Genomic DNA, 15,626 nt, shown 5'->3' with positions numbered 1-15,626 from the left:
CGCCGGCCGCCTCTCCGACCGCCGTTGCCGCCGTCCCGCCCCCGGACGCCTCCCCTCCACCTCCCGAGACGCCGCCGCTGTCCCCCCCCCCCCCCCCCCGCGCCCGCCTCGACCTCCCCCGTCGTCGCTGCCTCCTCGACCTTCGCCGCTGCCGCCCGCCTCGGCCTCCCAGCCGCCGTCTCCGCCTCCCGCCCGCCTCGACCTCCCCAGCCGTCGTTCGCCTCGGCCTCCCCGTCCGCCGCCCGCCTCCGCCTCGACCTCCCCGGCCGCCTCCGCCACCCCCCGCGCCCTCCGCCTCCCGCAGCAAGAGGCCACCCGAGCTCTCCTCGCCGATCCACAGGAATATTCCGTTATAAGGGTTGGGTTTGAGGGTTCTAGTCTTTGTCCCTGTTTTTCAACCCTTAAAAGTGTCAAGAATGGCCAATTCTCAACCCTTAAAACTGGTTTTAGATTTAAGAGTTTGAGAGTTCTACTAGACATGCTCTTAGAGCCTTCCGACCGCCAGACGGGCGGCGACTCGGGATGTTTGTTGCCAATAAAATTCAGATTTCTGAATTATTTACTTTTGTTTGGATTTTACTATTTATATGGGCGCATGTGAGCTCGGGATCAGAAGAGCACTTTCGGATCTCTTGATCTCTTGGTGATGGACTGATGCTCACTTCTTGTGGAATCTGGTCGGAGCTTAGCGCGCGAGAGAATAAATGTTCCCTGATGAGTGTCCTAGTAAGCCAAGATAGTGCCACCTTGCGCTCCTTTTCCATTGGCTGCATATCAGAAGGTCTTCTTCAATCAGTCTTGAAACTTGGAAGTCTTCTGAGCATTACAGAAAAGCCGTTTGAAGTTGACAGGCATAGGCCATGTATTGTATAGTCGCCAGTTTGTGGTAATTTCGGTCCCAATCTGTAATCTGTCGACTTCTAATTTCCGAACCTCTGCCTCAAACACATTTCTGAATTCACTAATGGTCTTCAAATCATCAACATGTGCCGGCGTGCGGTGACCATGGCCATCGAGATGGGTGTCCAGAAACCAGTGCTGGAGTGAGACTGTGTGGGGGTGGTAAATAAGTTGAAGGTAGAGGAGAAGGATTTGTCTCCCTGAAGAAGTGAAGAAGCTGCTGCTCTCCATCCATGACTTCGAGGTGTAATGGTCTAGGCGCGCGGCGAGCGGTGCTTCTCACAGATTAGCAAAGGAAGGTTGCTGTAATGATCTATGTAAGACATGGCTTCGTGTGCCTCTGGGTTGTATTGTATCACGGATGATTTTAACTTGGACATGTCCGAGGAACATGAATAAATAGCAACAGTTCCAAGTAAAAAACAACAACAACAACATGGTCAGGCAACATGTAAGTAGGCCTCGAGTTCTCATCGTCGAGTTCATAACCAAATATTACACTATCAAACTCGGCATTATTCATCTTCAGGGAGTCCAATTTCTGTGATGCAATCCAAATAACATACATGTCATCTTCTCCATACAAGAATTGAACAACATCAACCGGTGAATTTCGCACAGCACCATCACATTTCACGACCCTCCGCTGAATGCTGTCTTGGAGTTTTCACAGCAGTGGCAATCAAACGTTCTCTACTAACCATAGCGTGGAAGAAAAACTCCTGTGGTGTCAGACCTCGAAGGTAAGAGTTCTCAACAAATCCACGACTTTCAGGGTTGTAGTCATCTTTCGTAAAGTGGGGTAATGTACGATCAACAAAACCAAACGGAATCCGCTTGCCCTCAATTTTCTGCTGTCCGAGACAAGCGGTCATTTGTGAAATATTAATGAAACTGCCTTTGGAGCCTGCAGTGACCATTGCTTTCAAATTGTTGCTCTCAGACAAACCCTTCTTAGCACTACTCCCAGCATCATCATAAGCCTTGTTGAGAATCTGATTTACTCGGTTTTCAAATGATTCCATCATTGTGAGTCCTGGCTCGGGTTCCAGGTTCTTTTCTTGTGCTTGCTTAATAAGCTCCTTCACATCATTCTTAGCTTTTCCAATTGTCTCATCAATCTTCTCCATAGTACCTGCATCTGCAATTGCATCTCCAATACCAATACTGAAACCGTTTTGCAGAAGCCAGTAGTTGACCAGAGACTGTGTATGACCCAAGAAATTCAGTGCAGCATCCGCCCCTGCCTCTTCCCAAATAACATGAATAAGACTTCCAGTTGAGGTCCCAAGTGTTTTTTTGCAAAGTGTACCAGACAGAAGTTGTCCCTTCTCTATCCGGACCATAGTATCACCAGGAGTAACAAATCCACATTCTGTTTCAGCATGCCAGGCTGAAAATCCTATTAGACTGATTAGCTTGGGGATAATCAAGTTGAAAACTTGTTTGCCGGTCCAAATCGGCCTTGGTTTCAAAATGGCAGGGGCAGGGACCATCCCATCAAAATCTTCCCACCACATTAACATGTTCATAAATATGTCCTTTTCAATAAGAGTGTCCCTTTTGGTCATTTTTTGACACCCAAGAAGTGTGTCCTGGGCAATACCCATAACAGGTATACTCGCTTGAGGTGAGACAATACATTTTGACACCATCATCAACTCTGAAACTACAGCTGTTGTCTCAAATGACTGAGGAACATGCATATTCATTTTATCCGCATCAAAATCTGCATTGTACGGTGATGTGGCAGACAAGTTCAAGCGGAAAGTTGAGTAGGGCATAATTTTAATACGATGCCCCATGATAGACATTTTGTGAAGACTTGGCTGCCGGTTGAAAAGAACAAAATCTCCATCATTGAGGTGTCTTTCCACCTTGTAACCCAGCTCCAAATGCTGATCACTACTTTTCTTAACATAGCGAAGATCCAATCTCTGACCATCTTCCCTGATAATGTACTTTGCACCTGTCTTCCCTGGGGGAGGGTGAGGCCCATATTCTACTAGCTCTTTCAACCTCTCGATGTTATATGGAGTGACAGTTTCTGGGCATGTCAGATTCAAAGCAATACTCCATGGCACCCCCAATTGATCAATGTTGATGTTTGGATCTGGTGTGACGATAGTACGAGCTGAGAAATCAACACGCTTCCCCATTAAATTTCCTCTAATCCAACCTTCTTTTGCTTTCAGCCTGCTGCAAATTGACTTTAAAGGCCTTCCAGAACGCTGAGTGGCCCTTGGTTGTCCAGGCAGATCACTGCCGAAGTACGTTGCAATGTGAAACTGTAACAGCTGAGCAAACTCTGTTATAATATGAGCTGGGACTCCATTTCTCTCTTGCCTCCTCAAATTCTCATTATGTCGAATTATCATCGCTAACTGATGAGTCAAATCATCCTCACTTCTGGAGGAAGTATCCATCATGACAGATGGCCTCACATGCGGTGGAGGAATTGGAAGGACTTGCAATATCATCCAATCAGGACGAGCATATTTAGGGTTCAGGCCCAACAAAAGACAGTCCTCATCACTTATACGCTTGAGAATATTAAAGACCCTCTCGGCAGAGAGAATTTGGTTTAGCTCCACTGGTTCAGGGAGTTGATCTTGATCATCATTTTTCTTCTTTGTTGCTTTAAACTCTGCAACCATCTTCATACCATCAGCTGTGATATTTGGCTGCTGAGCACCACAACCACCTCTTTTTTTCACTGGCTCATCAGTGTCCTGCTGATCTTGAATATCTAGTTCATCACCCCCAGCACAAGTGTTTTTGCTCTTGCAAGCATCATATATTCTTCTTAATCTATTTTTTGGGTTACTGATTTTCAGAGCCTGCTTGAACTTGGTATCCTCCTCGTCCGCCAGAATCTTGGAACAGTTGAAGCACACACAGCACATTATGGAGAGTACAGTCTTGATGAAGCCGGTGTGGAACATTGGCTTTGCAAGCTCTAGGTGGCCAAAGTGGCCCGGGCACTCGGCCATCCCAGCCATGCATGTATCACACTTGATCTTCTGGTCGATAGTACCCAAACGAGGGTCACTCAAACCCCCAGGCTTCGCCTTTCCCCTCTCCATAGTCTCCGCATGCTCTATCACCACCACTGACATTTGTCTCTACAAAGAAGCAAAGCAACACAAAATCAATCAAATTCGATCCCACATTTCTTTGGGCAGTCCATAAGAACCAGTTAAGGAGGCACTCCTCCCACCATCAGTACAACGGTCCGTGGTCATTTCAACCAAATAAATCATACTATTAAACCCTCTCAAATCCAGCTTATTAGAAATACTCTGTGAATCTATAGTGTAATTAAGACCAGCAACCAGATGTGTGTAGCCTTATTCAATTTCTATTGAACTGAACATGACCCAAATCGAAAGCACTATAAAATCTCTGCGCAAAAAAAAAAGCACTATAAAATCATGTGTAATAGTAGACAAACTGTGCAAACTGCTAAGCACAACCAAACTGCCAAGCTCATAGTAATCCAAGTACCGCACGAGTAATGATGACACTGGCATTTTGTTGGAGCGGTCAAAACTCGATGTACATGTAATGCAACTGCCAAGTTCAACTTGACCAAATATCACACCCCAATAGTATTAAACGAGGTACAACCTCTAACTCAAACCGGAGTACAGACTTAGCATTCTGCTGAAAGTTTAACTAGTTCCCCAGGCTTAACTAGCATTCTGCTCAAAGTTTAACTAGTTCACTGTGTCGGAACTGTGGAAAGTTACAGTGGATCGGCTTCAACAACACCTAGTTGTCAGATCAAACTCAGCCAGTCCGCCAACCAAACAACACCACGGATTGAAGCTATAACATCCAGTACCCCCCATGACAGTTGAACCATCCATCCAGAGTTCAGAACTAGCCAAGCCCACCCGAACTAGCTCGAGCTCCAACTTCAGGCAGGGAGAACAGAAACAAAACAGATGCGGCGGTGGGGGAGGCGAGGTATTACGATTTCATCCGGGCTGAGGATGCCGAACTGCAGGAGCTGCACCTTGGCCACCTCGGCCGGCGAGTACGGGAACCTCGCGTCCATTTCGCCCCCGCCGCTCGAAGCTTCGCGGCTGGCTGTCTTGAGCAAGCTCAGCTTTTTGGCGGCTAGAATCGATCTCGAATGGGATCGGTCCGACCGGGGTCTCCGCCACCGCCTCCTCCGCGAGATGGGAGGGGAAATGGGATCGGATTCGGGAGGGAGTGCGTCTGAGAGAAAGCCATCTTTCGCTTTTGTTCGACGATCGCTCGTGGAGCCCTTTTTGTTTCTCTATATATCTTATCATGTACAGTTTGTTTAATTTTTCTTTAGATATGTTTGTACTTCAATCCATATTACTCATCGTTTAAACGGATCTCTAGGATCTGCCGTCGTGATGGTTCGACCTCGTACAATGATGGTTCGACCTCGTACGATTCCCACTTCCTCCTGCTAACACTTTCATCAATTTTTTTCATTCCTTTATAAACCAGGCGATTAAATAAAAAAAACGGTTTATAAAAAAGCCCTCTGTCTTAACGAAACGATAACCCCCACCACCTCGCGCACGTCTTCCCCATTGCTCAGCCCCACACCCGCCCACCCCCGCACCCGCCCCACCAGCCCGCACGACGCCCCGCCCACCCCGCCCCCCTCGCCGCCGGCGAACCCAGCCCCGCCGAAAACCACGCCACGCCGCCTACCCCAAACGCGCGTCGCCACCGCCCCTTAGTCTCACCCCCCACCCTAATCCCAAAGATTCCAATTTTTCCAATCTAGCCAGTCGCCATCGGAAACCATTGGCCGGCCGCCACCCCACGCCGCCGTTGACGACCCCATCGCGCGTCCAGGCGGCCAATAAACACCGCTCCCGCCCCCGCCCCCCGCCGCCCGCTGCGTGTCGCGTCGAAGGGAGTGAGGAGGGCGAGGATGGTGAGGCTCCCGTACCTGACCGCGCTGACCACGCCCTTCAGCTACGGCCTCCTCTTCGCCTTCGGCCACTTCCGCGACTTCTTCCGCCGAATCCTCGACGCCGGCAAATTCAGCAACCTCAAGGTTCGTCCCGTTACTTCAGATTCGCCGTGCTCTTATCCCCGGTGCTGACGCTGCTCGTGCTGTCGGTTCCGCAGGGTTGCGCGCCCATTTGCCTGGGGTACGAGGATTTCTACAGGCGCCGCCTCTACCTGCGCATCCAGGTGAGATCTCCTCTACCGCGTAGTCCCTCGATCCAATCTTCGCCGTCGTCGGCACCGGCGACTACACCCCAGCTAGAAGACAGGCCCGCGTCGATTCCGCGTCCCGCCTCTGATTTAATTTTGCGTCACCCGACGGCCGAAGCAAGTTCAGTTTCTCGCGCTAGGTCAGATCAGTTCCTTCCATGGCCCCGTCGCCCTCGTGCGTTCGTCGGTGATTTCAGATTCGATGAAAATTGAACGGCTCTCGCCCGTGCGCGCGTCCCGTTCTCGATCCAGCACCCTCGTCACGAGCCCCGGCGTCATCGGTTATAATATACGATATGGATTCGAGGCCCCCGTAGATTCCGTTTTTACCCGCCAATCTAGGTATGCGCTTGTGCTCTCATCCTAGATGATGCAGCGGAGTTCTCTTCATGATCAAGCTTTGATACAGCAGAGATGGGTGCAAATTTGATTTCTCTTTATAGTTATTTGGATGAATGATTGGTTCCAGTTCAGCGGTCAGTTCTTCCAGGATGATCAAGCTTTGGGCCTCACCAACCTGCAACTTCAGTCTTCACCTGGATAATAATAATTCAACCCCTTCCAATTTAGATTTTTGGTTTGCACAGCACAGTTATAATATACAAAGCGTCTTATTTTTGATTCTCCAGAAACTGGGATAACACGGCTTAGCGGGAGCACCTACCTTTGGCTGATTTGTGTTTGGATGAATATTACTCCTCCTATCTCTATTTAATTCCTTGCTCTCCACTGTTCAATTTCAGCCTCCAACAATTTTGATTTGGTTTTGTTGCTCATTTCCATAAATTGGGATTATTAGCCTTAGTGGGAGCGACTTATTACTATCTTCTTCCGGACCTGAGTTTGAAAAATCCATCCGAGACCAGGGCCGGTCCTGAGTTTTCAGGGGCCCGGGGCGAAACTATATTCTGGGGCCCTTCGGGTGTTTAGTATAAATGTCTAACTAGTAAACATAATATATAAATATAATTTTATTAAATAAAACAACTAAGTATATCTCAGTGTGCATATTCCATAACGTACCTTTAAAAATTTCTCCTAACATTTTTGGATGCAAAATCACTAATGATAGTATCAATATCAATTCCATCAAGCATTTTCTTCTCAATGCATAAAGTAGCCAAGCCATTTAACCTCTCTTGCGACATTGTAGATCTCAAGTAGTTCTTCAATAATTTCAACTTTGAGAAACTTCTTTCAGCTGATGCCACAGTCACAGGCATAGTAAAAAGAATCCGATATGCAATAGAAATATTGGGGTAACAATCTGCTTCTCGAACAAACTCGAAAATCTCCATAGCAGACATTGCTCTATCGGGCAAAGTTGACTGCATAACAGTTAACTCAGAAATCAGATCATATAAATCAACATCAGATGAACCACTTGAGGAGAATGAACTTGCAAATTTAGTGCAACTCTCTTTGAGTTCACAATGATCCAATGACTTCAAGGTTGTTGAACTCATTAAAAATCCAAAAATATTTTTGAATGATTCAAGTTCTTCAAATCTGATTTTTGGCGAAGTCGCCGCCTTATCAACCATGACCAAAAAATAATTGACTTTAAAGTCCTTCTCAGCTTCGAACATTGCTTCATCATTGTCATCTTCATCAAATTGTTTCTTCCTAGAAACACGACGCTTTATCGGAAATAATGGCTCGACACCCATTTCAGCTGCAATTTCTTTGGTAGTTATCACACTAAAATCAAACCCTTCCTCTCTATAAGTGTCGAAATAAGTCCTCATACCATCTATGTGCGTTAAGGCAGCCTCAATGCACATGGATGGTGATTGCAACTTCCTGCTCACTGTATCTACAGCAAATAGAATTTCATGCCAAATGACCATGCCAAGTATGAACTCATAGCTGCCAAGCACATCAAACAAATTTTTTGCATCACTCCTATCCTTGGGTTCGGTACCACTATCTTCACTTAACTCAAGTAGGGCAGATCTTATGTTAGGAGCTTGAAATCTAATTGCTTTAACACTTTTGATCCGACTCTCCCAGCGAGTATTGCTCAAAGATTTCACAGTTAAATCTTTCACATGGCTAACAAAAACTTTCCATCTTTTAGTAGAACCACTAAATAGTACATATATACGTTGCACAATTCCGAAGAAAGAAACAGCCTTACCGCAAGATTTAGCCATATCACAAAGAGTGAGATTGAGGCTGTGGCAAGCACATGGCATATACAAAGCTCTTGGATTTACCCCAAGCAACCGATTTTGCACCCCCTTGTATTTTCCTTTCATGTTGGATCCATTGTCATAACCTTGTCCCCTAATGTCGTCAATATTAAGATCGAATGACTTCATAGAATCAACCAATACATTGAAAATTCCCAAACCAGATGTGTCATCCACTACCAAGAAACCAAGAAAGTACTCCATAATTTGTATTTTTCTGTCAGACATATGAACACATCGAACCAATAAACTCATTTGTTCTTGATGACTCACATCTGGGGTACAATCTAGGATAACAGTGAAATATTTGGCCACTTTGACAATCTTGATGATAGAATTTCTAATGTCAACAGCCATAAGAGAAATCAACTCATTCTGAATTTTATGGCTAAGATAATGGTAATGAATATCTTTATTTTGAATACGCCTAAGATGATCTTGCATTACCAAATCAAATTCTGCAACCATCTCCACACAAGCTAAGAAATTGCCATTGGAATCATCATAAAGTTGCTCGCTGGATCCTCTAAACGCCAAATTACGCTTACCAAGAAATTTCACAATGGCAACTATTCTTAATAAAACTTGCCTTATGCGTTCCTTCTCCTTTGTGATTTGCAGCTGTATCTCTTTGTCAACTGTTTCATGCTTGCTTAGTCTGATTCTCAGTTCATTCCAAGAGTTCATGTTGGTAATGTGGTCGACACTAGCTTCATGTTCTTTCAGTCTTTCACTGATATGCCGCCAATCGCAAAAACCATCATGCCCCAATGCACTCTTGCATTTATCGAAATTGAAAATTTTACAACAAAAACAAAACACTTTATTTGCTTGTTTTGAAAAAACTAACCATCTCCTGTCACGCACCTCTCCATTGCTCATTTTTCTTGAGTAATGGTTGTATGAAAAATGTCGTGAAGTTTCATCCAAAGGATATTTAGTACTTTCCTCTTCCCTTTTAGGCCCCTTTTCCACTAATATATCCCTCGCTTTGTTATCAAGACTACCCCAATTGATTGGATCATAAATATCCACAGTAATAACCGGTTCCTCATCAACACTAGCAGATTCTGCCGCTGATGAATTAAATATAGGATCATGATCACTTACATTGGTATCATCCATGTCGATGTCAACATCGTCTTCTGTAGGAGTATGGCCATCATCTTCCCGATTGACATTATTTTGGTCATCCGCAAGAACTATCGCCAACTCCTCTGGATTTCTTGAAGTGCTCGTCTTGCTCTTATAATATCTAAAAATGGATCCACTCAATGCCTCTTTCTCCTCATCTTGTTGCTGCTTTTTTTTTCTTTTAAAACTTCCGGATGGATACTTTCTACCCGAACCCGACATGACCTTGCTGAAATTGAAAGGAACAATTAGCTTTTACAATTAGCATAAATCTAATTAAAATATTAGACTGCAGATTTCTTGATTTGCAGACCTGCACCTACTTATATTTCTGATTTGGGAAGATGCAAATATTAGATGCGATTTCTAAACTAAGAAATCAATACGGACAATATAACTATATAAGATTTCTGAACCTACAGAGTACTGAGTACAGACCTGTTGGCTGTTGCTTGACTGCTTTCGTGCTTCGAGACAGTCAGACAGGCCGGCAAAGGGCGCTGCGCAACGCAGGCTGTAGACCAGCAGACGCGAGTCGGCGAGACGGCGAGTCGGCGAGTCGGCGAGTCGGCGTCTCGGCGAGACAGCGAGTCGGCGTTTAGACGAAGAACAGAGAGGCACCTGGGGTCAGCTTATTAGCGGTAGAAACGCAGCTTACGCAGGACCTGCCAAATAGAGGTCTGACGAAGATCCAAAAGAAAAGGAAACTGAAACCGAAAATCAAGCGATTTGTTTCACCTCCTGAGTCCTGACTTGCCTTTCACGTAGCTTGTTTTTCTCGTCGGACCGTCGGACGCTCGGCCAGTCAGCCTATACTTATACATGTACCTGATACCTAGCAGGGGGCCCTTGACTTTTGGGGGCCCGGGGCAGCCGCACCGTTCCCCCCCCCCCCCAGGGCCGGCCCTGTCCGAGACCGAGCCTGTGACCAGCGCCATCACACAAAGACGATGGCGTACGAAGCATTATCGAGGTCGAGGAGTTCCTCGATCCAATCCTCGCCCTCGCTAGCACAGATGGTTCAACCACGACAGATCCCCACGCTAGCACTGTCAGTTTCATCGATTTTTTTCCATCCCTCAATAAACCGATCGATTAAATACAGAAAAAACCGCTGACCGCCTCGTCCCTCTCTTCCCCCCCCCCCACCCCACCCCGTCTCTCTGCCTCGCCTCGCCTCTCCCGTATCGACGGCGGTTCAAACCCGCGTCAGGTCGACGAGGGCCAGGTCTCCGCCGCCGCCGCTCCCCTCGATCCATCGGCCGCGCCTGATCCCGCGAGATCCGCCCCCCGCCGGCGCGGTACAGACCCACCATGGAGGCCATGGAGGAGCTGTCGCAGCTCTCCGAGTCGATACGCGAGGCGGCCTCGCTCCTCGCCGCCGATGGCCCCTCCGACGACTTCGTGCCCAGGCGCCCGTCCAACTTCCTCAACGCCGTCGTCCTCGGCAACGTCGTAAGTTTCGGGCGGAGCCCCCCCCCCCCCGCCTTAGAACCGTCGCCTCGTGCCCCGATCTGATCTGTTCCGAACCGTCATGGCGGACGGCGGGGCGTCGGCGCAGCTGTCCACGGGGTTCTACTTGAGCTCGTCCCGGGCGCGCTGGGCGCAGTCGCGTCGGTGGTGCAGTCGGTCGTGGCGAACGAGTCGTGCATGGGCGCATCCATCCTCCGCCTCTTCTTCCACGACTGCTTCGTCCAGGGCTGCGACGGGTCGCTGCTCCTGGACGACACTGCGAGCTTCCAGGGGGAGAAGATGGCGACGTCCAACAACGGGTCGGTACGTGGGTTCGAGGTCATCGACGTCATATTTGTGCAATAGAGGGTTATACCTTGTACTAGATGTTTCGCTATAACCTTTTTCATGTGAGTTTTTTTTTCTGCGAGAATGTAAAGTTAAATTACTAACACACTTGTACTTTTATCTGATGTGCATTTGACATGATTTTGTAGTTTGTGAGAAAGTTGAAGCCAAAGGAAGAACAACATACAATGAGGTATTCTCTAAAGTCCAAACACGTGTACCCTTCATTGATTGGCCATGATACATCACCCTTGAATGCTACGTTTAAATATCAATGAAGTTTTGCTGTAATTTTGGATGTCTTTATCTAAACTGTAATTGTGCAGTCTGCTTACGAAGCACAAAGGGTATCCTGAATGCCAACGAAAAATAATTATCCTGTCATTTATATGTTGAAAGGCATAAAAGTCAATACTTCTATTACATTGCTGCCATGGCCATTTTTTCGATACATAACATGCCTTTCAAAGATATATGCTTGGGAACTGATTTATTTTCTCCCCGTTTGAGTCATTAACTACCTCAACAAGCTACTGTCTATTACAGGTTGCGGATGAAATTTATTCAGAGCTGAAATCCATGGCACATATTGGTCAAGGGGTTTGTTCCTATTATTTGTATAATATGGATTTCTCTGATCCCTTTCTGCATTTATTTATCTATTTTCGAATTAAGAAGCATCGCTCCCAATTTCATTTGGCATGGAATTAGTACAAAGAGTGTCGGCCGCCAAATGTCATGGGTCCAGACACCTTATTACAAACATGCATACGTTGTAGAACCTCTAACCAGCACCGTCACCTTACTGTCTTTGCAACTACGACGGCAGAACACACCAACCTAACAGAAAACTGGACAAGTAAGTTACAGCAAACATCAAACATAGAAGATCGGGACCAAACCTAAATGTCGACATCACTCCGAGAACTTTCAAGTTCATTTCTCATCAAACTGTAAAAAACAGAATCATATGTGCAAAACTTACGTGCTAACAAAAAATAAATTTATTTTTGTAGTTTGATGAGAAGAATATTAGGCGGGGAGTGTATGATGCTTTCAACGTTCTCATTGCACTTCGTGTTATTGCAAAAGAAAAAAAGGAGATACGGTGGATGGGCCTTTCAAATTACAGATATGAAAAGCTAAAGAAGTTGGAGGTCGGTATTCGTGCTTGGTTTTCAGGCTAGATGGACAGTAATCCATTCCTATATGACTATTATTTGATTGCTACCATCTTCTTTTTAAAAGGAAGTTCGCAAAGAACTCGTCAACAAGATTAGGCACAAGAAGGCACTCCTCCAGGAAATCGAAAAACAGGTAAGTTGTTTACACTATGCAGCACTTTTCTGTGGTTTTGCTGCCTCCTACTATTATATATACCGTTGTATTTGATATCTCCTGATGATTCTTTCTTGTTCATTTAAAGTTTGATGATCTGCAGAACATCAAGTTACATAACGAAACACTGCAAAGCTCAGCAGAGAACGTCAATGGCATCCGCCTTCCATTTGTATTGGTCAAGGTATTTTTTTCTTGCGCTGCAACTGTCGGAGATGCTTAACCCAGTCAGTTGCAACTAAGCTGTAACATATATAACTGTATCTAGATCATCCCTGTACTCAACTTGCAGTCTGACATTCCCATGTTTACAACTGTTGACCTAATGTAGCAACGTAGAGTACAACAAGCAGTAGTTAGTAGGGGAAATGCATTGGAGCTCCGAGGTATCACACACACCTATATGAATATAGACTTTAAAACATACCAGGAAATTTCAAAAAAATCTGAAATTTTGGGATATTAAGCCTGGGTGCCCATTGTACACCCGGTTTCAGTTTTGTGGGGAATGGGTGCCCATGGTATCCGTGGCGAAGGAAATACGGTCCGGCATACGATTCATCCAAATAGTTTTTTCTATACATTGGATTTTTTTTTGAGTTTTTTAACGAGATTACCACGGGCACCCATTCTAAAACTGAACATGGGTGTACAATGAGCACCCAGGTTTGAAATCCCAAAATTCCAGAGTTGAAATTTCCTGGGTTTTTTAATGCTATATTCAAGGGGTGTGTGGCTACTTTAATTGGTATGGTATTCCTATGTTGTGCTATTGGCGTCGGCCTGGACGGGGCCACCAGAATGTGCTCGTTGTCGCGCTCCCGGAACCCCTCAAGCAGCTCCTTCCCATGCGGCCATGCAAGACGGCATCGTAACACTATCCTTTAGATATACACCCCATTGAAATTGGAATCATTGTGCGCGCTAATGTGGCATGTTTGCCCATTTGCTATACAGTTATTGATTGATAATTAGATGGTTGATGTTGTAGTCTGATGAGGTCTCGGGGGGGTGGCTACTGCTGAATTTTTGACACCACTAGCTGCTGGTGAGTTTTCTCCCCTGAGTTATAATAGAGGGAGTGAGAAGATCAGAAGTGAGAAGAAGGAAACACCATGCCGTCGGAGACGACATCTACACCATTTTTGTGTTTTGGAGTGACTCAAGCATCACAATCAAAGCTGACATCGCATCTCCTTTCTAATAGACACTTTTTGGGTAGTTGTGCATCTATATTCCATTCTGTACACCAAGAGATAATGTCATTTTTCTTTTACGAAACTGAACTATGTTCAAAGTTACTGTTTACTGAAAGCAATTACGGTTGAGTAGTGAACTTGGTCAAAAGAAATTCGACTTTCCTAAAAGGTAATACCCCTTGTATTTTGGAACTTGTAGAATACTTAGTTTGATGGATGGGGAGATGATAGAGTGTGTTTTATTTTATTTATAGTGCGGTGATTTGATGGGTCTTTGTTATCCGCTAATCGACGTATATTTATGTGGAAAACTTTTAGTGTTGGCTGTTGCATGTACTATATTGGTCTTACAATATCACATGATGGCGCTTCTTTTTTCTAGGTGGTGGTAGGGTGCGTAGAATTGATATGTTTTTATAGGTCGGATGCTCCTGATTGATTGAAAAATCATTGGCCAGTCAAAACTGTAAACCAAATCCAAAATTGAATACCTATATTGAATCGAAAAGCTTCAAAATTAGGGAAACACAATGAATTAAAAGAATTGAATGACAGAGCTTGAAAAATTGTTGGCCCAATCAAAATCGGATGACCCAATTCTAAATTGAATACCTCAACTAATTGTGAGGCCTTAAAATTTGAAAGCATATTATATAGTATAAAAGGATTGAGTGAGTAGTGAGCGTTTCGGGGCCCAGGCCCATCTGCACCCGATCAGAATTTTTTTTAAAACAAATACTAAAAGAAATAAAAAAATCATTTTTTTCTCATGGTGGAGAAGTTCTTGCGTGAGTTCCTCTCCAATTTTCCGATCGTTTAGACATCTGAGCAACTCTACAACAACAACAACAACAACCAAGCCTTTCAGTCCCAAACAAGTTGGGGTAGGCTAGAGTTGAAACCCATAAGATCTCGAAACCAAGTCATGGCTCTGGAACATGGATAGCTAACTTCCACGCACCCCTGTCCATGGCTAAGTATTTGTCGATATTCCAAACCTTCAGGTCTCTCTTAACGGACTCCTCCCATGTCAAGTTTGGTCTACCACGACCCCTCTTAACATTCTCAGCACGCTTTATCCGTCCGCTATGCACCCGTCCGCTATGCACCGGCGCTTTCGATGGCCTCCGTTGAATATGTCCAAACCATCTGAGACGATGCTGGACCAGCTTCTCTTCAATCGGTGCTACCCCAAGTCTCTCTCGTATATCGTCATTCCGTACCCGATCCTTCCTTGTGTGGCCACATATCCATCTCAACATGCGCATCTCTGCTACACCTAACTGTTGGATATGTCATCTCTTGGTTGGCCAACACTCCGCGCCATACAACATCGCAGGTCGGATAGCTGTCCTATAAAACCTGCCTTTTAGCTTTTGTGGCACTCTCTTGTCATAGAGTACGTCAGAAGCTTGGCGCCACTTCATCCACCCAGCCTTGATTCGGTGGCCCACGTCTTCATCGATATCGCCATCCTTCTGCAACATGGACCCCAAATATCGAAATGTGTCTCTCTCCGGTACCACCTGCCCACCAAGGCTAACCTCTCCATCCTCGTGCCTAGTAGCACTAAAACCGCACCTCATGTATTCAGTTTTAGTTCTACTAAGCCTAAAACCTTTCGATTCTAGAGTCCGCCTCCATAACTCTAACTTTCTGTTAACCCCCGTTCGGCTATCATCGACTAGCACCACATCATCCGCAAAGAGCATACACCATGGGATATCTCCTTGTATATCCCTTGTGACCCCATCCATCACCAAATCAAAAAGATAAGGGCTCAAAGCTGACCCTTGATGTAGCCCTATTCTAATCGGAAAGTCATCGGTGTCGCCATCACTTG

General features: G+C 45.6%; 1 protein-coding gene and 1 pseudogene across 1 annotated transcript; one reads left to right on the top strand and one right to left on the bottom strand.

The window, feature by feature from the left end:
* Positions 1–1,229: 1,229 nt before the first annotated feature.
* LOC123411176 lies at positions 1,230–5,173 on the bottom strand (annotated as a pseudogene).
* Positions 5,174–5,315: 142 nt separating this feature from the next.
* LOC123408358 (formin-like protein 5) lies at positions 5,316–13,931 on the top strand. Its single transcript, XM_045101483.1, has 8 exons — positions 5,316–5,328; positions 5,486–5,953; positions 6,028–6,093; positions 11,396–11,439; positions 11,793–11,846; positions 12,263–12,403; positions 12,495–12,563; positions 12,673–13,931. The coding sequence occupies exons 1-8, from the start codon at positions 5,316–5,318 to the stop codon at positions 12,805–12,807; spliced, it is 990 nt and encodes a 329-aa protein (XP_044957418.1). The 3' UTR covers positions 12,808–13,931.
* Positions 13,932–15,626: the final 1,695 nt, after the last annotated feature.

Source organism: Hordeum vulgare, chromosome 7H (genome assembly GCF_904849725.1).
Source record: "Hordeum vulgare subsp. vulgare chromosome 7H, MorexV3_pseudomolecules_assembly, whole genome shotgun sequence".
Lineage (NCBI taxonomy): Eukaryota > Viridiplantae > Streptophyta > Magnoliopsida > Poales > Poaceae > Hordeum > Hordeum vulgare.
This window is presented reverse-complemented; position numbering and strand designations above follow the sequence as displayed.